The sequence below is a fragment of the Ochotona princeps genome, chromosome 14 (assembly GCF_030435755.1).
Source record: "Ochotona princeps isolate mOchPri1 chromosome 14, mOchPri1.hap1, whole genome shotgun sequence".
NCBI classification, from domain to species: Eukaryota; Metazoa; Chordata; class Mammalia; order Lagomorpha; family Ochotonidae; genus Ochotona; species Ochotona princeps.
In genome coordinates this window covers 26,775,719-26,801,686 of record NC_080845.1, presented here as the reverse complement: position 1 = coordinate 26,801,686, position 25,968 = coordinate 26,775,719, and the positions used below count along the sequence as shown (strand labels likewise).

General features: G+C 47.2%; 1 protein-coding gene across 2 annotated transcripts; it reads left to right on the top strand.

The window, feature by feature from the left end:
- Positions 1-760: 760 nt before the first annotated feature.
- On the top strand, positions 761-25,287 carry MSANTD3 (Myb/SANT DNA binding domain containing 3). 2 transcript variants are annotated; one of them, XM_058672572.1, is made up of 3 exons: positions 761-1,012; positions 14,007-14,457; positions 24,127-25,287. In XM_058672572.1, the coding sequence occupies exons 2-3, from the start codon at positions 14,040-14,042 to the stop codon at positions 24,534-24,536; spliced, it is 828 nt and encodes a 275-aa protein (XP_058528555.1). In that variant the 5' UTR covers positions 761-1,012; positions 14,007-14,039; the 3' UTR covers positions 24,537-25,287. The 2 variants fall into 2 exon arrangements, with proteins under 2 accessions (XP_058528555.1, XP_058528556.1); XM_058672573.1 differs by lacking the exon at positions 761-1,012 and adding an exon at positions 1,031-1,389.
- Positions 25,288-25,968: the final 681 nt, after the last annotated feature.

Below are 25,968 nucleotides of genomic sequence, written 5' to 3'. Positions count from 1 at the left end.
GCCAAGGGCTGGGAAGAGAGGAAAGAGGCAGCCACAATTTAAGGGGTGTGGGATTTCTTTTCGGGGTCACAAAAACTCCATAGAGATGATAGATGCTGGACGTGCCGAGTGTAAAGATGTCACTGAATTGTTCACTTTGAAATGGTTAGTTTCATGTGATGTGAATGTCATCTCAGCAAGAACAACAACAGCTTCCTCTGCCCTTTCTAGAGCCTGGAATAATCCTTTTGGAGTCAGAGCAGAGGAAATACCCAGGTCCATCGTGGGGGGAGGTGCCAGGTCCCACAGTTTATGTGTCCTGCATTCGTTGGGACGCACATTAATTCCCACTGAAATCGTATACAGTGTCTGCGCCAGCCAGGTCTTGGATCCGTGAGCACCCAGTCTAGGGGGGGCAGTCTGTAAACTGAAAAAAATATATATTTAAAAAGTCTTTAGTCAGCTCAGAATAGGGGTTGACTGTTTCAAGCATCACAGAGTCCCTGGAGTCCCCAAAGAATAGGGGCTATGTCCATGCTGCCAAGCCCCCTTACGATGATAAATGCATTCTTTTGTTGCTGGTGGAAATTGAAACACGATTTTTTCAGGGTTCTTCGGCAAAGTGGGAAAAGGGAACAAGAGATCACAGTCGGAGGATGTCACACTGGGGACCGCAGCGGCGGGCTGGGCGGCGGACAACACCCCGCGCCCCGCCCAGCCCCCCAGCGAGGCCGGCGGCCGCGACTAGGGGAGGTGGGACCGCGCGGGGCCGCGTTCCCGCCCTCCTCGGCGCCGACCGACCGGCAGGCGGCTGGCGGCCCGCGAGGGGGCGGCGGCGGCGCCCGGGCTTTGTGGCCGCGGCGCGCGCGGCGGGGCCTGGCCGGCCGGGGGCGCGCCGCCGCCGCCGTCCGGCGCTCGGGAGAGCCCGGGGCCCTGCCGGCCGCGCTGCCTGTGAGAGAAGCCGAGGCCGCCCGCGCTCGTGCCTCGCCGGCCCCTCCCACCGGTCGTCACGGCCGTCGCGCCGCAGCTGCAGGTAGGAGGCTCCCCGGGCTGGCGGGCCGGGCGTGCGTGGGCCGCGGGCCTGCCTGGCGGGTTATCTGGGCCAAGCCTCCGCGACCCCAGCTCTGCAGGCCGGGCGCGGGGCGGCCTCCCTCGCGGGCGCCACTGAGGGACTGGGACGGCGCGGCCGGCCTGCGGCGTACAAAGCCCTAGGGCGCGGGCCTCGGGAGATTCAGGGGGCGCCCCGGGGCCGGGAGATCTGGACGCTAGGACTGGGGGAAGCCGCTGGGGAAGGTTCCAGGTGATCTGCGGCCCCGCGGTCTCCTGTCCCTGCATTCCCACTGTTTGGCGGATACCGTGCTGGACGCTTCTTCACACTTGTCTCCATTACGACCCCGAGCTCCGTCCCAGGTTGTAATGGGAAGGGTCCCTCCATGGGAAGCGAAGGCAGAGCCTCACATCCCTGCCCGGCTGACCTTGGAAAGCTCCTTAACTCCGAGCCTGGGCTGAAGGGGAGTGGGAGGGGAGGAGACTTGATGTAATAGCTAACCCCCCAGGCACAGTTGTGAAAGATAACGTTGGTAAATAATAATAGCTAAATTTTGAGCACTTTCTTCCTAGGTACTCCACGAGGCATGAATTAACAGTGCACTGGTGGGGCGAGCTAGCTACTGTAAAATGTGTGAATCATATTTGTTGAGTGGTAGGAAACAGCAAAAAACAGTGATATCTCTTCGGGGGCTGGGGGCAGTTGGGTGCTTCTCAGATATTACAAAGGTTCTTGCCTGACTTAGGAGAGTGGCTGTAGGGTGCTGCAATGGATTTGTCACACATTTAGAACTGGAAGTAGCAGTCACACGAGGGCCCGGGGGTGTGTGCTTTCACTGTGTCAGGAAAGATGGTTGTGTTGAATAGGAATTCTGATAGAGAGCCCAGAGTTAGCAGGGAGGACTGCTGTGGGAATTGGGGTCAAGGAGGGGTGGGGGAGGGGAAGGATTCTGAGACCTTGCAGCAAGAGAGTGGGGCAGCATTCCAAACTAGGATTCTATACTGTCCCGTCTCACTGCCAGGCCATCCCAAGAACAGTCGGAAGGGAAGGGTTGGGGCCTGGTAATCAGGCTTTTTAAAATGTCTCTGGCTGGTCTCAGATGGCACCTGCAGTTCTTTTTCAGGTGATGGATATGCTCAGCAGTCGCCAAAGTGAAGACTCTAAATTACAGAAGCTTAGCTGGGATGGTTGGAGGAGGATGGATTAAACTCCACTCACTCAGGTTAGAGGAGCAGTGGCTACAGAAAATAGTCATGGGGTTCGGTTTGGGGACAGTTGGAAGGCTGTGGACTCTGAAGAAGGAACGGAACCTCAGGAAAGGCCCAGGTACTTCACCTGCCAGGGTGACATCAGAGGCCCAGGCGCTGTACCTGCCAGGGAGCACAGTGTGACGTCAGAGGCAAAGGGGCAGCACCTGCTAGGGAGGGAGCACAGTATGAAGTCAGGGGTGCAGGCACTGCACCTGCCAGTGAGCACAGTGTGATGTGAGAGGCCCAGGCACTGCACCTGCCAGTGAGCACAGTGTGACGTTAGAGCTACATCACTGGCCATCAGCAGAAAGCCCAGCTCTCACAGATAGTGGCATACCCTTTCCTGCCCAGCTTTGTGCCTGTTTCTGACGTTGCGGTGCAAGGTCAGGGATGTGAGTGAGCTGGAAAGTTTTCAGAGAAGGGTGTTTGATCTGTTTTTAACCAGGCCTTGAAGGAGAGAGTGTGTGGTTACACAGTGATGGTGAAAATAGTCAATGTTAACATGCAGTGCGATGGACTATTCCTTGGAGAGGTAGAACTTCGGGGTTTGAATTCTAGCCCTTTTCCTACCTTTGTCATTTTTTTGGTGAGAATGAAAAAGCTGTATTTATTTTCGTTTGAAAGGCAGATTTTGCAGAGAGGGACAGAGAAGGTTTTATACCCCTAGTTCACTCCCCAAGTGACTGCAGTGGCCAGAACTGTGCTGATTCTAAGCTGGGAGTCAGGAGCCTCTTGCGGGTCTTCCAGGTGAGTTCAGTGACCCAAGGAGTTGGGCCATCTTCTGCTACTTTCCCAGGCCTTGAGCAGGGAACTGGATTGTAAATTGAGCAGCTGGGATTTGAGTCAGAAACTATATGGGATGCTAGCACCACAGGATGGAGGATTAGCTTGTGTGCCACCATGCTGATCGCATAATTTTTTTGTTTTGTTTTGTTTTTTGAATACTTTCCAGGGAGCCCAACAAACAGTGGGCTTGTACCTCCCACCCACATCCGTCACCATCAGTGACAACATTCATTCAACAAAGATCTGCTTTGCACCAGTGATGTGCTGAGTCATATGCCACATACACAGCACAAGAGATGAGTCAGATATTATGCATTCTCTTAGGACTTTCCCAGGCAGTGAGAAAGACAGACCTGAAGAGCAAATTGCTAAAAACAAAAACAAAAACAAAACCTGGCACTGGCCCCAGCTCATATAAGAGTAACTCACTATTCTAAATAGACTCAGAGCCGTCAACCTGTGTCTAACAACATGACTGAACCTTACGATAAAAGTTTTGAATGTTCCATCACCTCCTAGCTTTTATCTCTTTTATCCCGTTTTGTCTTTGTCCTGATTCTCTTCTTAAAAAAGAAAAAAAAATGTACTTATAGTGGGTATACGATTTTTAAGCTGCTTCAGACCCACTTTAGAAGGAAGCAGATATAACTGAAAGCAGCAGGACAGCCGGGTGTTAATGGAGGAAAGTGTCATAAAAATCGCAAGGGGGTTGTGCCTTGAAGGAAGCCTCCTGTGCACAGACACATGAGAACACCACAGATTCAAGGGTGTGTAAAAATGTTTGGTCTGATGACACTGAAAAATACACAGAGATGGTGGGAGAAAAGGGGAGGGTACTGCCATCAAGGCCAGATCCAGAATGCTTCTAGACGTATCCGTCAGGCGGCAGGAGAGATGTCCGAGATGTGTGTGCAGGGCTTCGGCATAATCCTCGTGTCGGGGAAGAGCCCCGCCGTGGTAGTGTGGAAGTTGGGAACATTATTTCAGGGGTTAGGGTCCATCCTCAGACTTACAAGTGACAAAGGAAGAGGAGAGACCAGACTTGGAGGTACAAAGTATGTACTGGGAATGATTAACCAGTTGCATGTGATCCCGGAGCACGCCAAGGTTTCTGTCTTGTCCGGGGGAGTTGATGCTGCTGAAATCATCAGCTACCAGGAGACTGGGGTGTGGGATAAGCATGACTGTGAAAAAAAAGGAGAAGTACCCAACGCGGGCAGCTCTGTGGAGGGCTTACAAGACCACTGAGAAGGCGTGGGTGCTAAGGAGGGAGGTGCAGCCTGCCGGAGAAGTTCTGCGGCTGGACCCCTGTGCTTTCTTTTGAACAGAGTGTTTGCTCTGCATTGAAGAAGCACACAAAATGTCGTTGCAAGCTTCAGTTACCGAAGACCCTTGAGGGAGCAGATAGGTCTCTGGAGAGAGCTGGTCAGGGTGCTGCAGTGAGAGGGAAAGACTCGGTGCTCCTGGCCTGATGGGCGTAGCTGAAGTGGTGGGAGTGCAGGAGAATGGCCAGCCTGGACCAGAAGCAGGCTGCGGAGGGGACTGCTTGCCTTCTGGGCAGGGTACTTGCTTTACCCGTGACTTCAAAGGCTGGTCAAGGAAGCCTGCGCTGCACGGACTACATGGCGTGGCTTCAGGTGGAGCTGAGGAGGGTTGGGAAGAGAGGAGCTCAGGCTGGGCTTGAAAAAATGCCTCTGGTTTCTTGAAGGGGAGGTGGTGTCAGGAGACCTTCAACACAAAGCTGATTCAGTCACAGTCACTTTGAGACACAGATGGCAAAAAATAAACACTTCCAAGGGCCATGGCTGCCAGGAGGAGCAGAGAAGGGGAAGGGGGGGAGGACCAGGTTGAAGGCTGCAGGGTGCTTGAGAGGGGAGGCAGGAAGGCGGCATGTGAGTGGCCGTCCTGGTTGATCCGGACAGGGAAGAGCACCGTTTAACCCTGGTTAAACTGGGAGACAGTTTAACCAGGCGTATTGCTACTGTGTTTGGGCTGTAATGGTTTTTACCAGAAGCAGCTAGGAAATGATTATTTTTTAGGGTGAAATCCTTTAGAAAATGAAGACTTTGTAGATAGTCGAACATCCTATTGTAGTTATTAAAGAACAAATGGTAGGGAGGGTGCTATCAACATGTATTCCTTAAATGTGTATCAAGGGCCTGCTGTGTACAGGCATCCCTCAAGGAGCTGTAATGAACGGGAGACTGGATCACCTGCGTCAGCCATTTTTACCTGAAACTGCCTGCTAGATAGAGTCAGGCCTGACAGTGGGCCTTAAAACAGCAATATTGTAATAAGTGCAGAGGTCATTTTGTTGTATTTCAGTGTTCTCTCTTATTGGCCAGCGGTTCCACTCAGCCTCTTAAATAATCCGGAAATACCATATACCGTGCAGGTGTCTTTGGCAGTGAGCTGTGGAAAGGAAGTTGCAGGAAGATCGTTTTGACAGTAGTGCTAATGTGGATTGCCAGCCCTGAATGGGCCTTGAGAGAGCATCTATTTGAGAGATGAGGAGTGGACTGGTAGCAAGGAAAGAGGACTTGCTCAATGTCACACAATGAGTCATGGAAACAGTGCATTTGAGCACACAGGTGGGCGGTGGGGAGGTTTTAAGGGAACCTTGTGAAAGGGGTGACAGTATTCCAAAAGAGGGGCTGTGGGTGGGTGCAGAGCGCAGAACGAAGCATGGGGTTTCCATTTGAGACTGGCCTCTGTCAGGGGGTGTGACAAGACTCTGTTTTGCCCTAAGCTGTGAAGTGAAAGGATCCCACTGAAATTCTTCATCCGCCTTGCTTTACTCAGGTTATTTTTGAGATGTGGACTCAGGGGATGGAGGTGACAGATGAAACAGCTTTAGTACAAGCTGGCCACCCGTAAGATTTTAGCAGGCCTTCTGGGGTAAGGTGGGGCAGGAGGATGGATGCCATGTAGTTCCCCCGTCATTTCTGTGTCATTTTCTAGGTCTTTCCTGAGCTGGGGCCTGTTTTGTTCTAATTCCAATCTACTCTCATTGGAAGTAAGGTTGCTATTCCACCTCTACAATGCTGGGGTAGTGACCCTGGGCTGGACTCTGTCACCATTGCTGTAACTCTGCCTTGCACCAGCCTGTCTCCTAACCACTGTGTGGCATTGTGTCCCCGAGGTACTGGAAACTGTAGGCCCTGGGGTCTCCTGGCTCTTCAGGAACACCATTGTCTCTAAAAATGCCCGTCCAGGTAGGTGCTGGTTAGTCCCTGCATTCCCTACCACCTATGCTTCCTGTGATCACTGGCAATGAGCTTAGACATGTAGACACCCACAGGGGTGCATCGTGTTTATTTCTTCCTTTGAAATAGTCTTGGGTATGGACCTTGGCCCCACTGTTAATGTAGTCCCCACGAGTCCAGGCCAATGAGCCTGCATTTGTTTGGGTGCTCTCCTTCTACTCTTGCTGCTCATATGCTATGTGTATGTTTTTTAAGATTTATTTATTTTTATTGGAAAGGCAGATTTACAGAGAGAAGGAGAAACAGAGAAAGATCTTCCGTCTGCTGGTTCACTCCCCAAGTAGCTGCCATGGCTGGAGCTGAACTGTTCCAAAGCCAGGAGCTTCTTCTGGGTCTCCCATGCAGGTGCAGGGTCCCAAGGCTTTGGGCGTCCTCTATACCTTTCCCAGGCCACATGCAGGGGGCTGGAAGAGAAGTGGAGCAGCCAGGACATGACCAGCAAATGGGGTCCCAAATGGGGTCCCGGTGCAAGCAAGGTGAGAATTTAGCCTCTAAGCCATTACAATGAACCCACTATATATTTTTTTTTAAAGATTACTTTTTTTTGGCCCGGTGGCGTGGCCTAGCAGCTAAAGTCCTCGCCTTGAACACCCCGGGATCCCATATGGGCGCCAGTTCTAATCCCGGCAGCTCCACTTCCCATCCAGCTCCCTGCTTGTGGCCTGGGAAAGCAGTTGAGGATGGCCCAAAGCTTTGGTACCCTGCACCCGCGTGGGAGACTTGGAGAAGGTTCCTGGTTCCCGGCTTCAGATCGGTGAAGCACCGGCTGTTGCGGCTCACTTGGGGAGTGAATCATCGGATGGAAGATCTTCCTCTCTGTCTCTCCTCCTCTCTGTATATCTGACTTTTCAATAAAATAAATAAATCTTAAAGAAAAAGTTTACTTTTTTTAATTGGAAAGGCAGATTTGCAGAAAGAAGTTTATAGAGAGAAGAAGAGAGAGATCTGTCCACTGGTTCACTCACCAAATGGCCACAACTGCTGAAACTGAGCTTGTCTGAAGCCAGGAGCCTCTTCAAGGTCTCCCATGTGTTTGCAGGGACCAAAGGACTTGAGCCAACATTTGCTGCTTTCCCAGGTCATAAGCAGGGAACTGAATTGGAAGTAGAGTGCTGGGATGTGAACCGGTGCCCAATGGAATACTTAAGACTCTTGCAGGTGAAAGATTAGCCGGCTGAGCCACCATGCTGGCTCCATTTTGTGTATTCTTAAAGATCTAGCTCTAGTTTATGAAGTCAGATTCACCTGTTCTCTGCTCTGAACAGGCTCAGGTCTGTGTCCTCTGTTAGGGCGTCTTTTTCCGCGTGCCTCTTGTTTGAGTTGTCAGTTCCTGCATGCCAGTACTGCTTCCAGCTCCGAGGGGCCATTCACATATCCTCTCACCATGCTGAGCCTTTGGCAGGCATCAGTTGCATATTTGTTGGACCTTGTATGTGAACTGAAGTTCCCTCAAGTATAGCCTTGCGTGTACTGTCCATGGACTGGAGTTCTGCTTCTGGGTGCAGTTTCGTATGGGAGGGAGGGATGGGAGGGACCACCATGTATTGAAGCTTTCACCCAGGCTGCTGCCTTCACTTAACGTTGCAGCATTGTTGTGCAGTGGGAACAGGGCCAGTTGAGGGGCGCTCTCTCCACTGTACAGAGGAAGCCTTAGAGACTAATTGGCTTCTCCAGAGTTACACAGCTGAGTGCTGAAGGTAGCGTTGAGTGGAGGTTTTCACTTCACATTAAGAGCAGCAAGCAGTTCATGAATGTCGTGACACCTGCCCCAGGGCTCTGGGCTACAGCTCTTGGATTCTGATGCTCATTCTGGGCATTAGCTCAAGGGACTTCCATTGCCCCCAAAAGGCAGTAAAAGTGCAGTCTTGCCAATGCTGTGTAGTCTGTGCTGAAACCTTAAGACTTAATCTCATTTTTTGGTGGACTTTAAGATCATTAAGGGGGCTGGTGTTGTGGTATGGCAAGCTAAGCCTCTGCCTGTGGTGCCAGCATCCAAATGGGTACCAGTTCAAATCCCAGGTGCTCCAATTCAGATCCACTTTCCTGCTAATGTATCTGGGGAAACAGCAGGGAATGGCCCAAGTGCTTGGGCCCCTTCATCCATGTGAGAGAGCTGGAGGAAACTGCAGGCCACCGTGCTTTGGACTGGGCCAGCTCTGACCATTGTGGCCATTTGGATAGTGAACAAGTAGAGGAAAAATCTGTCTTCCCTTCTCTGTTTATACCTGTGCCTTCCAAATAAAAATACATCTTAAAAAAAAAGTCAGTAAGTCAAAGATAAGGTGGCTTGGAAATGGAAGTTTATGTCTCCTAGTCTGGGGAATGAGAAGTGCGAGATGAAGACAAGGACTGTTTCTTTCTGGGGCCCTGCTTCTTGCTCGCTGCAAACTGGCACGCCCTCCTTTTGTGCGTGTGGAGGGAGTGCGAGCTCCCCAGTGGCTTCTGTCACAGGGCATGATCCCTCAGGGCCTCATGTAGCCTTATGGCCTTCAACATTTGAATTTTGGGAGAGTACAAACATTTTGTCTATAAGCAGATGGATTGTTGTTTTTAGGTGGAATATTAAATATACTTATCACAGTCTGTGGTGGCTTAATCAATGTTAGTGTTGTGGGCATTGTACTAAGTGCTTCCTCTGTTCTTTCATGATATTAGAATTGTGCTCTGTTGTTTAGACCTGTGGGGGACTTGCATTGCACTTGAGTTTTGCTATTTCATTGGATTATTTTTACTTTGCTGTGGCTTTGTTTTTTATTTTACTGTAGTCTTTTTTGTTGTATGTGATGTTCTGTGCATTTTTACCCCTACGTTATAAAGTGTGTGTTTTCATGACACGTTTGCTCGGGGACCCACCTGTGAGAGTCACTGGACTGCCTGTTGGACCACAGCTGTCCTGAAGAATGTATGTAGCCACTGTGTGGCAGGACGGTGTACCAGGAGGACAGGCGCTGTGGAGCAGAGCTGGGGAAGCGGCTCGTGCGGCAGGGAAGGCTTGTTCTGTTGTTGCCTGTCAGCGCTTACGGACACTGCGGAATGGTTTTCAGCTCAAAGATGCCTGCTAGCCTCCAAGTGTTGGTTAGGAAGCTTTGCCCAGGAGGTCTTTTCGTTGGGTTAAGGAACTGAAGGTGCTGAAACAGACTGGCAACACTGCCCTGGGATGTGGCCCATTTGAAGGCTCCCGGCTCTCACCAAAGTTAACTTCCCAAGCATTCCTTGCTAGCAGATCTGCGGCTGAACTCATTTCAGAGCTCTGATGAGGGTGAGAGAGGCCCACCTTTTGTGGAGCTATGGGCTGTAGGTTTGCGGAGAGAAGGTGATGGAGGCAAGGGGAAGCAGGAAGAGAGGAGGAGCACGTGGAGCAGGCACAGCACCTCCTCAGCCGTTCCAACCCCAGGACCTTCCCTGGCTGACAGCTGGAGTACTCCTTAACTGACGTGACAGCAGCATTGGTGCAGAGGCGCCCACCAGGTCTGAAATCAGAGAGCTAGACAGAGTGGAGGTCACAGGCATTGGAGTCAAGATCTGAGCCTGAATCCTGGTTCTGCTGCTTTGTGTTTTGTGACCACAGCAAGTTGCTGAGCCTCAGTGTTCCTGTCTGAGAAATGGGAATTAAACAGCGTGCATCCTGAGCCTGTTGAGAACCCTTAGGGAGCGCCTGAAGTCCCTTGGCTGATGCCAGAATCACTTTATAGCCCTGCAGATGCAGCCACATGGCCCAGGGAGGCCTGCTGTTCTACGAAATTAAGCAGAGTAAATTGGTAACTGTGGATTTACTTAGCTAGTGATTAAATAACCGTTTAGTTAATAGGCAATTAATGGTCCCCCAGGTGTTGGTAATTTTGAATATTTGCTTTTGAAAGTAGTTGTATAATTTCTTCTGGTAATTTTTTTTTTAACAGAAAATATTGCAGGGAAGCTAATGGTGCTCTCAGGGGCTTCCTTTGGGAGGATTAAATGATGTAGTGCATATTAAGCATGTGGCATAGTGTCTAACTCACAATAAGGGCTCCATAAAAGTTATTTGCTGTTTCATTATTGCTATTACTACTTTGAGCTTCAACTGGCCTGTTTTAGCGCAGGTTCCTTGGTGGAATTCAGGCTCCCCACCAAGTCCACCACCATCTGGTGGCAGCTAGAGGCACTGCACATGTTGTGAAGGAGAATCACTAAATAGTTAGGAATTAATTCCACGAGGTTTTGACCCCACTCGAGCACACAGGGACTTTGTTCTTTACAGAACATCCTATTTGCCTGAGCACTGGAATTCATGTATCATTAGACAAGGAGGTGACTTTTTTTTGTTTTAACCTCCGTAACTGACATAGAATAAAGAAGTGTCTTTAGCAGCAAGAGTAAAGCAGGTGAGGAATGGACATGCTCGGGTGCTGTTGTAGAAATGTAAATGTGACACTTTCTTATACCAGAGGGATTGGTGATATAACCTAAGTCTTGAGTGTTTGCGACAACCATTCTGCTTCTAGGAACTTCTCTTAAATAATCAACATACAGTTATAAAGTAGCACTGCATATAAATGAAAAAAATAGGACATAATTAGTTTTTGATCTTTGAATCAAAATTCTGAATCCTTATAGCAGTGGTTCCAGGCAAGAATCGGGGCACAGGGAAAGTGTGTGCATTGTCATCTTGTGGGGGCAGGGGTGTTGGGCTGGACCAGTTGGGGCATCATCTATTTTGGGAGTTTGTGCAGTTTCAGGAGATTCAGTGCACCTGTTGTGCACTGAAGAAATGAAAGTTGGGCATGGATACTTGGGCAAAGATAGCGTAGACGTAATTAGAATGTACCGTGTTTGTGTATGTGTGTGTGCATGAATTTCAATTTGGGGAACCCCAACTTCAGGGAACAGAGGTCTTGATGATGGTGAGTATTTCTGGAGTGAGTATGATTACTGGTCTTTTATCGCAAGCAGATCAAAGCACAGGCCTGGGAATATAGGCATGCAGGGACACAACTCCAAAGGTAAACGTCTCTTCATTTAGCTTGGCTGAGGGTCTGCTGGCTGAATCATCTTGACGAAATGTGTCAAGCTCTGGGAACTTGATGGTGCTGTATGAATGTGAAGTGGGGTAGCTAGTCTGTGGAGATGGTGCTCACACTAGGACTTTGATCTAACCATAACTTTCAGGATGAGGCAGTGCATAGTGGATGACTGAATAGTTTCTATTGCCCTCCTGGAAAGCTGGTACTCTGTGACTTCAGTTTCGAGGCCCTTGGGTCTGTCTAGGCTCCCTCAGCCCTGGTAGGTGTATTTCAGCCATTATGTATAACAGAAACCCGTCACTTACCCCTCACGCCTTCCCCAGGTATAGGATCTGAATAGCTGACTTGTAATGGTGTGCTTTTTAAATAAATGTACCATACATTTCAAAGTCACAGCCTCTTTTCTCCCAAACTTGTAATGATGAACATTTTCAAGTGTACACAAAAATTATGAAAGTAATCTGCTGAAATGTTATAAACCCATCCCACGTGATATTTGGCTACTTAAACCCTTCTCAAGTTGGTTCCTGATTCTTTTGTCAAGTGGACTTCTTTGGCATCATCATTATCTGTATGCCTGCCTGTTGGCTTTTGCAACTCTGAGAGGCCATTTCCGATAAGGGGTAGGTGGTATGCTCACTTCATTGCTGCGTCAGTGTTAGTCACGTGTCTGAGAGATGCCTTTTACAGGAAGCCTCCTGTGATTGGACGATGTCAAGTTCCAAATGCAAGTGGATTTCAGACACTTCCATTGAGTAAGACTTTTTTTTTTTTAAAGATTTTATTATTATTGGAAAGCCGGACATACAGAGAGGAGGAGAGACAGAGAGGAAGATCTTCCATCCGATGATTCACTCCCCATGTGAGCCGCAACGGGTTGGTGCGAGCCGAACCGATGCCGGGAACCTGGAACCTCTTCCAGGTCTCCCACACGGGTGCAGGGTCCCAATGCATTGGGCCATCCTCGACTGCTTTCCCAGGCCACAAGCAGGGAGCTGGATGGGAAGTGGAGCAGCCGGGACTAGAACCGGCACCCATATGGGACCCCGGGGCATTCAAGGCGAGGACCTCAGCCGCTAGGCCACGCCGCCAGGCCCCATGGAGTAAGACTTTTATTGTGCCCCTAATGTGGACTGGGAACAGAGGGGCATGATCCCAGTGACTTAGGGGAATCATAGTTGAGTAGTGCAGAGCCACCCCAAGGTGAGAGCCCAAGAGATAGTTGTGGAATGGTGTTAACCCCAGACGCTGCTAGAGTACTGCAGGTTGTGGACTTGTAAGTTGCCATCTGGGAGATTTTGGGCAGTCAACTTTATTTGTCCTTCTGGCCTTTGGGATCCCTCAAGAGTAAAGAGGAGTGTAGGACTGGAGTTCTGAGTGCCCAAGACTCTTTACTTCTTTTTTTTTTTTTAAAGATTTATTTATTTTTATTACAAAGTCAGACATACAGAGAGGAGGAGAGACAGAGAGGAAGATCCTCCATCCGATGCTTCACTCCCCAAGTGAGCCGCAACGGCCAGTACTGCACCGGTCTGAAGCCAGGAACCAGGAACCTTTTCCAGGAGGAACCAGGAACCTCCTCCAGGTCTCCCACGTGGGTGCAGGGTCCCAACGCCTTGGGCCATCCTCAACTGCTTTCCCAGGCCACAAGCAGGGAGCTGGATGGGAAGTGGAGCTGCCGGGATTAGAACCGGCACCCATATGGGATCCCAGCATGTTCAAGGCGAGGACTTTAGCCGCTAGGCCACGCTGCCGGGCCCCCCTTTACTTCTGAAATTATGTAGTTTGTATACTTTTAAAAATGGCCATGGGACGGATGTCATGGTGCAGTGAGTTGAGCCACTGTCCACAGCGTTTGCATCCTACATGGGTGCCTGCTCAAGTGCCAGCTGCTCCATGTCTGATCCAGCTCCCTACTGATGCATCTAGAAAAGCAGCAGAAAATGGCCCAAATACTTGTACTGCTGCACCGATGTGGGAGACCTGGATTAAGCTCCTGGCTCCTGCTTCAGCCTGGCCCAGGCCTGACTGTTGACATTGGGAGAGTAAACTAGTGGATGGAGAGTGTCCTCTGACTCTCTCTAACTCTTGTGGGGAAAAAATTGGCCCTAATACCTGAGGGATCACAGATTGCAACCCCTCACTTTATGAAGCAGCTGTGGTTGTTGCAGGAGCCTGACCTATTCAAGGTCATAGGCATTGTGATGGAAATGTTGGTGGTGTTTGCATCATCTGTTCTATTTGATGACCCAATGCCAAGAGTGCTTCTCTTGTCTTCAGCTGTGACAAAAATGTGAGAAGACTATTTGGCTCCAAAGCTGTGTAACATTATGCTTATGGGAATAACTAATTCCCCAACATTAAGTGGAAAGAAAGTAAAAAATGAGAGTTCCACATACATATTCAACTTTTTTTTTCTGTTACATGCTAGGTAGTCACAATATGGCCGAGACAAAGGATGTACTGAAAGTCTACTTTGGAGTAAAACCTCATTCCTAGCAGAGTTCAAGATCTTTTCCTGAGACTGTTCTAACTCAGCATGAATGGAAGAGCAAGTACCATACCAGAGGAAAGACTCAAGTCAGGAATCAGACCTCTGGGACTCACTAACCTTTTTTTTTTTTTTTTTTTTTTTGGCTAGGACTTGGTAATGATTATTTCAAACTTCTTTTTACAGGATAGCAAAGGGCCAGGAGAAATCTAGTGGAAAATGCAAAACAACGAAATCATAAAACCTGCCAAATACTTCTCCGAATTGGAAAAGAGCATCTTGTTGGCTTTGGTAGAAAAGTACAAATATGTGCTGGAGTGTAAGAAGAGCGACGCGCGCACTATCGCCCTCAAGCAGCGCACCTGGCAGGCGCTGGCCCATGAGTACAACTCCCAGCCCAGCGTGTCCCTGCGGGATTTCAAACAGCTGAAGAAGTGCTGGGAGAACATCAAGGCTCGGACCAAAAAAATTATGGCCCACGAAAGGAGGGAGAAGGTGAAACGGAGTGTGAGCCCGCTGTTAGGCGCCCACGTCCTGGGAAAGGAGAAGATGGCTAGCATGTTGCCGGAGCAGCTCTACTTCCTGCAGAGCCCTCCTGAGGAGGAGCTAGAGTACCGTGCAGATGCTGCAGCTCCAGGTACAGGGACCCCAGGTCCTACGCATGTGCCCCTTGGGACCTCCTTCATAGGCCCCCGGGCCCTGGGAATGCACCCCTCAGGCACCTTCTTCACATGTGCCCCTCACGGACCTCCTTCCCCATTTCATTGTTTAGATCCCTCATTTAGAGGAGTTTCCCAGAAGAGAAGCTTTCGTATCAGATTTGGTTTTCCTGTTTCAAAATCTCAGGATTATCCAGAACATTCAAAGCCAAATAGCACATAAAAACGAAAGTGCTGGTTTAATTCCTCATGATATCTTGAAATTATAGATTATCATTGAAACAGAAAATATGGAGTTATGTTAGTGGAGTAGTTACTAAGGAGATACTGCTTATCTTGGCCTGGCTCAAATATAGGAAAGAGAGTTTGGTGAGGGTTTATATTCATTCGATCTTTTCCCAAAAACTGCATTTGGAGGGGGCCGTGTTATTGTCTTAAGCCACTTAGAAAACTTTATTGAATGAGTGAAGATGTTCATACTTAAAAAGAAGCAGAGAGATTAGTATAGCAAATACCCGAACAATATTTACACAGATTAAAAAGCAGTATTTTTTACCCATTTCAAACATTGGGATGTACAGTTCTGGCTTGTAGTGTCTCAAGGATCTTGGAAGAACTAACTTGAATGTACTTCTGTTGAAGAGAAGGAAAGATGCCCTATGTAATGTTCAGGGAAGGAACAGACTCAGTTAGCCATGGATGCAGTGATAGGGTGTCCCAGATGCAAACTGAAGAGCTGTTGTAGTATCTGGGCAAAGGGCAGATGGAGGTGCACACCAGAAAAGCTGTGATCATCTCTGCCTCTTGAAACAGGAGGTGGGCAGTTCATGTAAAGAGTCAGTGCAGATTGCAGAGAGTCCCCCTGCTTAGGAGAGGTCTGTCATCACCCAGTTCCTCTCCATCTTTGCTGGCCCTGGAGCCATTGGGTCACTGTATGGCAGTGTAGGGAGGAAGTGGTGGGTGGGTTAGTGGGGCTGCTTTTACCTTGCCTCTGTTCCTGGGAGATGTTGCTGAGGAATATACTCATGTCTGCTGCTTTTAGTTCATTGTGCGTGCGCATCCAGAGTCTGGATTGTTCCATATGGATCTCATTAAGTCTTAGATGACAGATTTAATTTCCCCATTTTCAAATGTTAGGATAGAATCTAGAAAGTTCATCCCACAGGTTTTTTTTAGCTGCTTTCTTTTTGGAAGAAATGATAGCACTCATTTTTTCTCTTACAGCCTACAGATTTCTAGAAAGTAGGGAATCAATTTTGATTCTTGAAGTCCTTCTTGTAGTGACATTAGCTAGCGACTCACTTGTGAGAGGATCTCTTCTCAACAGGGTGTTTCTGTCTGACATAGCAGAGTTCCCTGTCCACAGGTGATCATCAAAACAAACCCAGTGTTGCCTGCTGTCACTTCCAGCTCCAATCTGGAGAGCAGGAGAGAACTTCAGTGCTGTGTTGGTCAGAAAATGTGACCATGGTAATGGGTTAACCCCAGAAGGGAAAGTGTGGAACTCCTTCCAACAAATCAGTACAACTCCAAGACTGTCTTGTCTCACTCATCCTCAATTTCAGCTTTCTTTCAAGAAAAAAAACAAACAAACTGGAATTGTCAAGCATTCCTCCTGGGATTTGATATTTGATGGGGAAATGATTGCAAATCTGCTGTAGGTGAAAGCCCGCACTACATTTACTGTACTTAACGTCTGGACTGTGTGTGCATGCTTGTGTACTTTCGTATTTCTAATAGCATGCTGTCCAGTACAGGAGCCACAGGCCACCTAAAGTTAATAAACACTCAAAGGCATGTAGGTAGACCGGACAGAGGTGTGCTGTTGCACACACCACATTTTGAAGAAAAAAAGCTGTTAAATATCTCATTAACTATTTTATATTGTGTATATGTTTAAATTATAATATTTTGGATATGTTGGATTAAAATTAATTTAACCTGTTCCTTTCATTTTTTTGGTATGGCTATGAGAGCATTTTTTTAAATTTAAGATTCATTTTATTTGAAAGGCCAAGTGACAGAGAGGAAAGGAAAGACAAAGATTGTCCATCTGCTTATTCCCAATGACTGAAACAGCTAGGGTTCGGGCTGGGCCAGGCTGAAGCCAGGAGTCTGAAATTTGGTTGGTTCTGCTACATGATTGGCAGGGAGCCAAGTACTTGGGTCATCTTCCACTGACTTCCCAGGCACGTTAGCAGGAAGCTAGATTGGAAGCAGAGCAGCAAGGGTTCAAACCAGGGTACTTCTATGAGATTCTGGTATCACAAACAGAGGCTTAACCCATTGCACCACAATACTGGTCTCTTCAAGAACATTTTAAATGACTATATGACTTATTATATTTATTTATTAGATTGAAACTTTATTTGAAGGACACAGAGAGACAAGTAAGAGAGTTCTTGCATTTCTTGACATATTCCTATGACAGCTAGGGTGAGGCCACATCAGGCCAATGTAAGGTTGAAGCTGGAAACCAGGCATCCAATCCAGGTTTTCCAGTTGGTAGCAGGGACCCAACTACTTGATCCTTCACCAGGCCTTCCAGGGTGTGCCTTAGCAGGAAGCTGCAATCAGGAGTGGAGTGGGTTTCAAACTCAGGCATCCCAAATGCAGGTGTGCCAAGCAGCATCTTAACTGCGAGGTCAGACTCAGCCCAGGATTTTCTGTTGGGCAGTGGTATTGTTCTAGCAGTCAGAGATATGATTGAGAAATGTTATACAAGGTGGAGTCTGTTGGTATTCTGCTGCTTTCTGGGGTGACCTGGTCTCTACTGGGTCATCTTCATCACCATCCCCTGCGGGTTTCTTATCTTTGTCACTGATGTTCTCAAAACGTGCATTTCAGCACAGGAGTCTGGAAGTTTAAGTTAGGAATGTATTTGCGAACACTCAGTGTTTGCCCTATAAATACACTAAGACAGATCACACCTGGCAGATTTTATGATCTGTGATCATTTGGCTTTGACTCATGTGTTTCATTACCTTTAAGGAATAGGTATGCAGCGCATACAAGGGAAACCATCACGATTTGCCAAGAGGACAGGAAGGTCAAATGCATTTAAGGAAATAAAGCTTGCACATATCACTGAGAACTTACATTTCATTTTGTATTCTGTTATTTCTATACTATAAAGCCATAATTGAATAATATGAACATGTTCTACTAAATTCCATTATTATTGCTGTTTAATTCAGTTCCACTCTTTGGGTTGGTGACTTAGATACCAAAGGGTGAGTTGTATTTCCAGTGGCCTGGCTTTCCTGGGCTCTGAACACCTCCTCATTTGTGCAAGCTATATTATGTGTCCCTGTTTATCCCCAGTTTCATTCTCTTCCCCTATTCCTAAATTATTCCAGCATGCTTGTGTGTTCTCTCACTTTTTCTATGCATGTATTTTTAAGTTACACAGATTAAAATTATGCTATAGATAACCTTTAAAGAAGATTTATTTATGTGAAAGGTAGAATGAGAGAGAGAGAGATCGTCCATCCACTGATTTTTACTCCCAAAATGTCTGCACCGGCTAGAGCTGCACCGCACTGCAGCCAGGAGCCCCATCAGAGGTTTCCACACAGGTAGCAGGAGCCCAGGTATTTGGACCATAATCTGCTGTCTCCCAGGCACATTCCCAGCAAACTGGGTCAAAAGTGGAGTTGAGGGCCCTGCGTGGTACCCTAGTGGCTGAAGTCCTTGGCTTGCACGTGCCGGGATCCATATGGACTCCTGTTCGTATCTTGGCTGCTCCACTCCACATCATTTCCCTGCTTGCAGCCTGGGAAAGCAATCAAGGATGGACCAGAGCCTTGGGACCCTACACCTACATGGGAGACCTGGAAGAGGCTCCTGGCTTTGGATTGACTTAGCTCTGGCCGTTGTGGCCACTTGGGGAGTAAGTCAATGGACAGAAGATCTTTGTCTCTCCTCCTCTCTGTTTATCTCTTTTTCCAATAAAAATAAATAAATCTTTTTTAAAAAATCTTAAAAAAAAAAAGTGGAGTTAAAGGCCTGGCGCGGTAGCCTAGTCGCTAAAGTCCTCACCTTTCATATGCCAGGATCCCATTTGGCTGCTGGTTCCAATTCTGGCTGCTCTGCTTCCCATCCAATTCTCTGCTTGTAGCCTAGGAATGCAGTCAAGGATGGTCCAATACCTTGGGTGCCTGCACCTGTGTGCAGGTGAGACCTGGAGGAAGCTCCTGGCTCTTGGCTTCAGCTCAGTTCTGGCCGCTGCGGCCACTTGGGGAGTGAACCAGCAGATGCTAGATCATTTTGTGTGTCTCTCCTCTCTCTGTAAATCTGACTTTGCAATAAACATAAATAAGTCTTTAAAAAACAAAAACAAAGAAGTAAGTTGAGACTCCATTACAGGCATTCCAACATGGAATGTCGGCATGTTAGACACAGGATCAGCCTACTGCACAATGAGACCTGCCCCTAAATATTTTTTAGAGAAACAACAGAAAGATTTCCCATTTGTGGGTTCACTGGCCGAAATGGCTGCATCAGCCGGAGCTGAGCTAAACCTAAACCAGAAACCAGGAACTTCTGCTGGGTCTCCCATGTGGGCTCATGGACCCAAGGATTTGGGCCGTCCTCTACTGCTTTCCTAGGTCATAAGCATGGAGGTGGATTAGAAGCAGAGCGTCTGGAACACGAAGCAGTGCCCATGTGGGATGCCGGCATTTAAAAGTAGAGGATTTGCCTGTTGAACCACAGCACTGGCTCCCTTAGAAATAATTTTTAGATCAGTTCTCACTGTAGTGTGTAAATCTAATCTGCTTCCTTTATTGCATAATCTTCAATAGTGTGCATCTACCACATCATGTTCATTTCTTCACAGTCCTCTTTCCTGTATTCTACTGAGAAGAGCTGGGGTTTCACCTTTATTTAGTTTACATTCTATTCCTGTCCATGGTTTAGCTGGTTTGCTGTGCCGCTACTGAACTTACTCAAATTGCGCAAGTGAAGCAATGATACCTTGACTGGGTTCTCAGTCCCAGGAAAGCCATGAGGCCTTCCTCCTGTTTTGTATAAAATTGAATTGTTTCTATTTTGAGTGGCTCTGATTGAATGGTGTGTGTATGTGTGCAGGAAGCTGCTGTTCCCATCTGTTTTTTTTCAATTAAGAGAAAGTTCTTTTATCTGAACCCTGGCCTCTTTTCCTTGGAGATAATGTTTGTGTGAAATGTAATTATTAAATCAAGCCTCTCTGGTTTTGAGCACAAACTTCTGCCAGTCTTTGTAACAGGCATGGTTCTTTTTCTTTTAAAATATTTATGTTGATAGGCCCGGTGCAGTAGCCTAACGGCTAAAGTCCTCAGCTTACACATGCTGGGATCCCATATGGGCACTGGTTTGTGTCCTGCCAGCCCTGCTTCCCATCCAGCTCCCTGCTTGTGGCCTGGGAAAGCAATTGAGGATGGCCCAGTGCCTTGGGACCCTGCACCCACTTGGGAGAACCGGAGGAATCTCCTGGCTCCTGGCTTCAGATTTGCTCAGCTCCAACCATTTTGGCCACTTGAGGAATTGAATCAATGGATGGAAGATCTTCTTCTCTGTCTCTCTTCCTCTCTGCAAATCTGACTTTCCAGTAAAAATCTTTAAAAAAGAAAAAAATTTGGAGCATACATCCCTTCTTTTGTAAAAAAAAAAACAACAACAACTTGTTTTTAATGTGTGAGTAAGTAGAGCTCCCATATGCTGGTTTTATTCCCCAGTGCCTGTTACAGAGCTGGCAACTCAATGCAGGTCCCCCATGTTGGTAGGAACCAGCTGCCTGAGCTATCACTTGCTGCCTCCCAGGGGGCTAGAATGGAGCTAGAACTGAAACCCATGCCCTCCTATAGGGAATGTGGCATCTCAACCTTTGTACCAGATGCCCACTTCAGAATATACAGCCATATACAGCCATATTCTTTTTTTTTTTAATTTAATTTTTTTTAAAGATTTATTTTATTTTTATTACAAAGTCAGATATGCTGAGAGGAGGAGAGATAGAGAGGAAGTGGAGCTGCCGGGATTAGAACCAGCGGCCATATGGGATCAAGGCAAGGACCTTAGCCACTAGGCCACGCCACTAAGCCCTACAGCCATATTCTTAATATTTGTTTGTGTGGTGGAGTCAGCTTCAAGGCTGCATTTTCAGGTGTATAAGTGATTAGCTAAACAAGTGGAATCATGGGAGGTGAGACTAATTGAGCTTTGATCTTGGAGTCACGAAAGCCTGGGATTAGAATTCTGTTTCAGTTAGCTAAATGACCTTAGCTATTAAATTGGAGTTTCTGTAATAATATCTCCTTCAAAGGTGTTTTCAGTTTTTATTTGGCAGGCAGAGTTAGAGAGAGAGAGAGATTGAGGGATAGAGATCTCTCTGCTGGTTTATTCCCAAGTGGTTGCAATGACTGGGAGTAGACTAGACAAAGCCAGGAGCCAGGAGCTTCTAGGTCTCCCACATGGGTGCCGGGGCTCAAACGTTTGTGCCATCTGCTGCTGTTTTCCAAGTAGTATTAACAGGAAGATGGATGGAAAGTGAAGCAGTTGGGACTCAACTAGAGACTGGGATTTTTTAATGCAGTTTAACCTGCTTCACCACAGTGCTGGCCCTCAAAAGGTGATTGTAACTATTGGATGAGGTAATTTTTTTTAAAGAAAGCATTAGCCTCGTCATTGGTTAACTTATCAGAACACGATGACCATCAGCAGCATCGGTAAAGCCAGGGATTATTGAGAAATTGGGGGAGAGAGCAGCATTGGGAGGAGATAAATTTTAAAGGCACAAAGGAATTTCCAGAACTATTTCCTGGAACGAAATCAGAGAAAAGAGATCCAGAAATAACTGAAACATATCCAGTCTTCCAAAGAGACATTGTTCAGATGGAAAGCCAGACAGGAAGCAGGTGAGGTAATGCTCTTTGCAACTGGCCTCACTGCTGAGTGTCCACATTCCCATGCCATCCCTTCCCCGTGCCATTGTTGTGCACCTGGGTTCCACATGCAAAACTGTGCTTCCTCCAGAGTTGGGCTATGTTGGGAGGGATGTAACCCACTGCAGCCAGGTCATTCCCGGTGTGTTTTTTGCATGCCTAGAGCTCTCCTGACCTCAGTGCTGGGTTCAGCAGCAGGCTGCCCCTGTCTATAGGGAACTCAGACACTTGAGCAAGGAGCAGCTTAACTGGCAGATTTTTTTTTGTTTTTGTTTTTAAAGATTTATTTATTTTTATTGAAAAGTCAGATATACAGAGAGGAGGAGAGACAGAGAGGAAGATCTTCCATCTGCTGATTCACTCCCCAAGCGGCCGCATTGGCTGGAGGTGTGCTGATCCAAAGCCAGGAGCCAGGAGCTCTTCCAGGTCTCCCTTGCGGGTGCAGGGTCCCAAGGCTTTGGGCCATCCTTGACTGCTTTCCCAGGCCACAAGCAGGGAGCTGGATGGGAAGCAGGGCTGCTGGGATTAGAACTGGTGCCCATATGGGATCCTAGTGCATGCAAGGCAAGGACTTTAGCTGCTAAGTCACCGTGCCAGATCCTTTTCGTTTCATATACATATGAAAGCATGAGTTAGAGAGAGGAAAAGATGGAACCTTTCATCTGCTGGTACAGTCTTCACCTGGCTGTAAGAGCCAGCACTGAGCAGGACTGAAGCCAGCAGTCAGGACCCTCATTCACTTCTCCCACTTGGTTAACAGGGACCCAAGCACATGGACTGTCTTCTGCTTTTCCCAGGCACATTAGTAGGGAGTTGGGTTGGAAGTGGGAGCAGCTGGGACATGACTCTGTGCCCACAAAGGATGCTGATATTAAAGGTGGCAGCTTTTTACCAACTTTACCACAGTGTTGGCACTCAAACCACTTGTTTTAACAAGTGCTCTGCTGGAGGTAGGCTCAGGAGGCAATGGGAATGGGAAGGAAAAATAGGGAGTTGAGGCTGGAGCTGTTGAGGTTGGGAAAGATGGTGCTGTGATGTAGATTTGTTTTTTGTTAAGCTTCTATTCCAAAAGAATAGAAGGTTGTGGTTTTTTTTTCCCTAAGTCTTAATTAGGGACTGGTTATGGTTGTTACCTTATAACCCTTGAAGTGAAATTATTTTAACAGTGGCCATTTTCCTTTTATTAACCAGTATTCCGAATTTGGTTCTCCCAGTAGCCATTAACATTCCTGGTATCCCATCTTCCAGAATAATCTAGTGGTCGTAATAATGTAATTAACCCTTTTAATGAATAGGTATTATTTTTCCCTATGGAGAAGATTCTCATTATTGAAAAGTTACAGCTTCTCAAGAAAGCTTGGGAGTCAGCGATAAGACTGTATGTTTCCTTAAGGAAACTCCCTCTTTGACAATAATGTCACTGCCCTGTAAGAATATCAGTGCAAGTGGAGTACCTAGCCAAGGCAGCATCTTTGTGCATCCATATGCTCTCTCCCCTTTATAGTCAAGGACTCAGCAAACACTATCCCCAGGTATCTACTGTGTGCCTGACTAAGTACTTGGTACCCCAGACTTCAGGAGATGGATAAGCCATGGTATGTGTTAAGTGCTATGAGAGAAGATTATGTCCAGAAGCAGAGAGCTGAGCTCTCAGAGCAAGTGGCATCAGTCCTGAAGAGGAGTTAGGTAGGACGTTGAAAAAGGGGGATTAGGATGAGTGGGGAGACCAAGAGCCCAACTTCCAGCTGAGGAACAGTGAGATACAGAATTTCAAAAAGAAGTATGAATTTTCAAAGAATGTGATAGTATTAAGTAGGACTGAACGGCTCATATGGCAGATTTAAGAATAAGATGAGGAAGCTAAAGGAAGATAGGAACCAAGTAATGGGGTGACCTAGGGTGAATTCAGAACAGAGCCAGAGATAGGAACCCAGGGGGGAATATGAAAACTGGACAGGTAGGTGAGGTAGGAGCCTAGGTTCTTCAAGGGAGACTTGAGAAGGAGCAGTCTGAGAGAAAGGCGACAACAGAAACTCAGAAAGCAATGGAGGAAAGAAAAGTCAGGAAGGATTCTGATGAGCCAGAGAGAGGTTAAATAAGGTGGAGAGAGTCCTTGGGGGTCTAGTATTGACCTCAGATGGCAGTAGTGGAGGTAGCAAGGGAAGAGAAATGGCATGTGTGGACGTGAAGCCACAGAGTGCAGTCTCATCTTGCAAGGCAGACTTTTAAGGAGACGGCTGTGCAGGGTAACCGGGAGCCCCGCTGGAACTCTGGCAGAGACTGAGCAGACGTGTTCATCGCTGACCTGAGACGGACACAGGGTGATCAGATGGACCAAGAACTTCCACACTGCCGTCCTTGCAGCTGTGTGGTCTTCAGCTTGTTGGAGGTGCGCACATCTCAAGGGTAGAATTCCTGTCAACATTAACGCGGTCTCGGATTCTTGACACACACAGTCTCTGAACAGTGTTCCCATAGTTTGTGATTCTAGACATGTTACACTGAAACCCTTTCTCATTGTCTCTGACGGGAAAATTGCTTTTGACTTAATGGGATTTTCAAACTCAGGTGTGGCAAGGGTGCCTGGAGACATGAAGCCCAAAGCAGACACTGTCGTGGCTACATCCCATAATGAGGGACCCTGTCATTTAAAGTAGGATTGGTTTTTTTTTTTTTTCTCTGCCTGTAAAGTCTTTGAACATGTTTTCTGCTACTGTTTTTCAGAATCATTTGCTGTTTCAAATAGAGAACTGTGCGATGATGAGAAAGAGTTCATACATTTTCCAGTATGTGAGGGGACCTCTCAACCTGAACCCTCGTGTTCAGCTGTCAGAATAACAGCCAATAAAAACTACAGGAGCAAAACCTCTCAGGAAGGTGCTTTAAAAAAGATGCATGAGGAAGAACACCATCAACAAATGTCCATCTTACAGCTGCAACTGATACAAATGAATGAGGTGCATGTGGCCAAAATCCAACAGATAGAGCGAGAGTGTGAGATGGCAGAGGAGGAGCACAGGATAAAAATGGAAGTTCTCAATAAAAAGAAGATGTATTGGGAAAGAAAACTACAAACTTTTACTAAGGAGTGGCCTGTTTCCTCATTTAACCGGCCCTTTCCCAATTCACCCTGAGACCTTGGGGATGGCTCCCTGGTGGGCAAAGTCTGGAACTGAACTTGTGGTCAGTAACCTGTAACAGAGCTACAACTAGGAAACTTAGATTGGTAGTAGTCACTTATTTAAGAATACATTCAGGTAAACAGCTGCACCCCATGTACCCCTGAAGTGGCCAAGAAACTGTTAGAGTCTTTGAAAAATTATCACTATGAGTGCTATAATTCTGAATGTAATGTCTCTTAATTAGAATTCATAAAAGAACTGTGTGTGAGTTGTTTTTTTTTTTTTTTTTTTTAAGAAAGCAAGTTGATTGTAAAGGAGTGTGGCTGATTTTTTTTTTTTTTTTTTAAAGAAGTAAAAACAGACAAGAGAACTTTTGTATCCAAACGAATGTCCTCCTGTTGAAAGTGGTTGTCCTGGAGTCCACGAGTCTCCCGTGGCGATGGCGTTACTCAGAAATTGCTAGAGGTCTTTAGAAAAACCTCCATGAGTGCTGCAGCATCGTTTTTCATTTTTTTCAGCGTCATTGTCTGAGTGTGAATTTTCTGTTTTCAAACAGCCCAGCAGCATTTGGAAGGATATTTTCTAATGCGGCTCGTAAACTGCCTTTGAAGGTCTGTCCCCAAAGAGGAGTTCCAAATAATGTCCCAACAATGGTTCGTTGTTGGAACCAAGGATGTAACTACTTGGAGGGAGAAATGTTCATTTAGATTTCTACATTCCCTGTTCATTTTATTAAAGAAAAAGAATTGCAATTTTATAGTCACACTGTGTTTTTTTTTAAAGGTGTTGCCTTCCCAACTGTGCTTGTGTTTGCCTTCACTCTGTAGTTCTTCCCAACCTCCTCCTACCGAGTTAATGTGTGATGTAATGTGCGATGTCTGTTTTGTCCTTAGGCACCAAAGGAAAGGCCCTTCCCTTGCTGTGCTCAGGGGACTAGTAGTGCTATCCAGGTGGCGTTACACAGTTCACATTGGCCTTTTTAGGACACCCTCACCAACATGTTTGGATCTGTGTATTGGTGAGTGCATGTTATAATGGAGCTGTGATAGGAGTCCAGCTTCTGCTGTAACCTGGTATTAAAAACGTTCCTGGGAATTGGAACAGCTTTAGCTTGAAGGAGCAATGTGACCCTGATGTGCAAAGACAGACCAGCTGTTTTTTAGACTGAGATTTCAAGGCTGTGTGGTAGGGAAGAAGGAATGGACCAACCTAGGAGGGAGGGCCTGAGTTCAAGCCTGGCATCCCCTCACGTTGTTGTGTGACCTTGGGTCACTTCCTTCAATCCTTGATTGGTGTGTCCTGTCCATAAAGCCAAGGAGTGTGTACCATCTGGATGGGTGCTGCTGGCATCATCATCATCTACATGGCCAACCCGTAGCAACTGCTTACTGCAGCAGCCAAGCAGCCCTCCTCCATAAGTTTGCGTCCTGGAGATTCTGAGTTC

Excerpts from the sequence above, each read along its gene's own strand:
- MSANTD3 (XM_058672572.1), top strand. The coding sequence starts at position 14,040 with ATGCAAAACAACGAAATCATAAAACCTGCCAAATACTTCTCCGAATTG. Across the intron at positions 14,458-24,126 it reads TGCAGATGCTGCAGCTCCAG|AATCATTTGCTGTTTCAAAT; the intron begins GTACAGGGACCC and ends ACTGTTTTTCAG.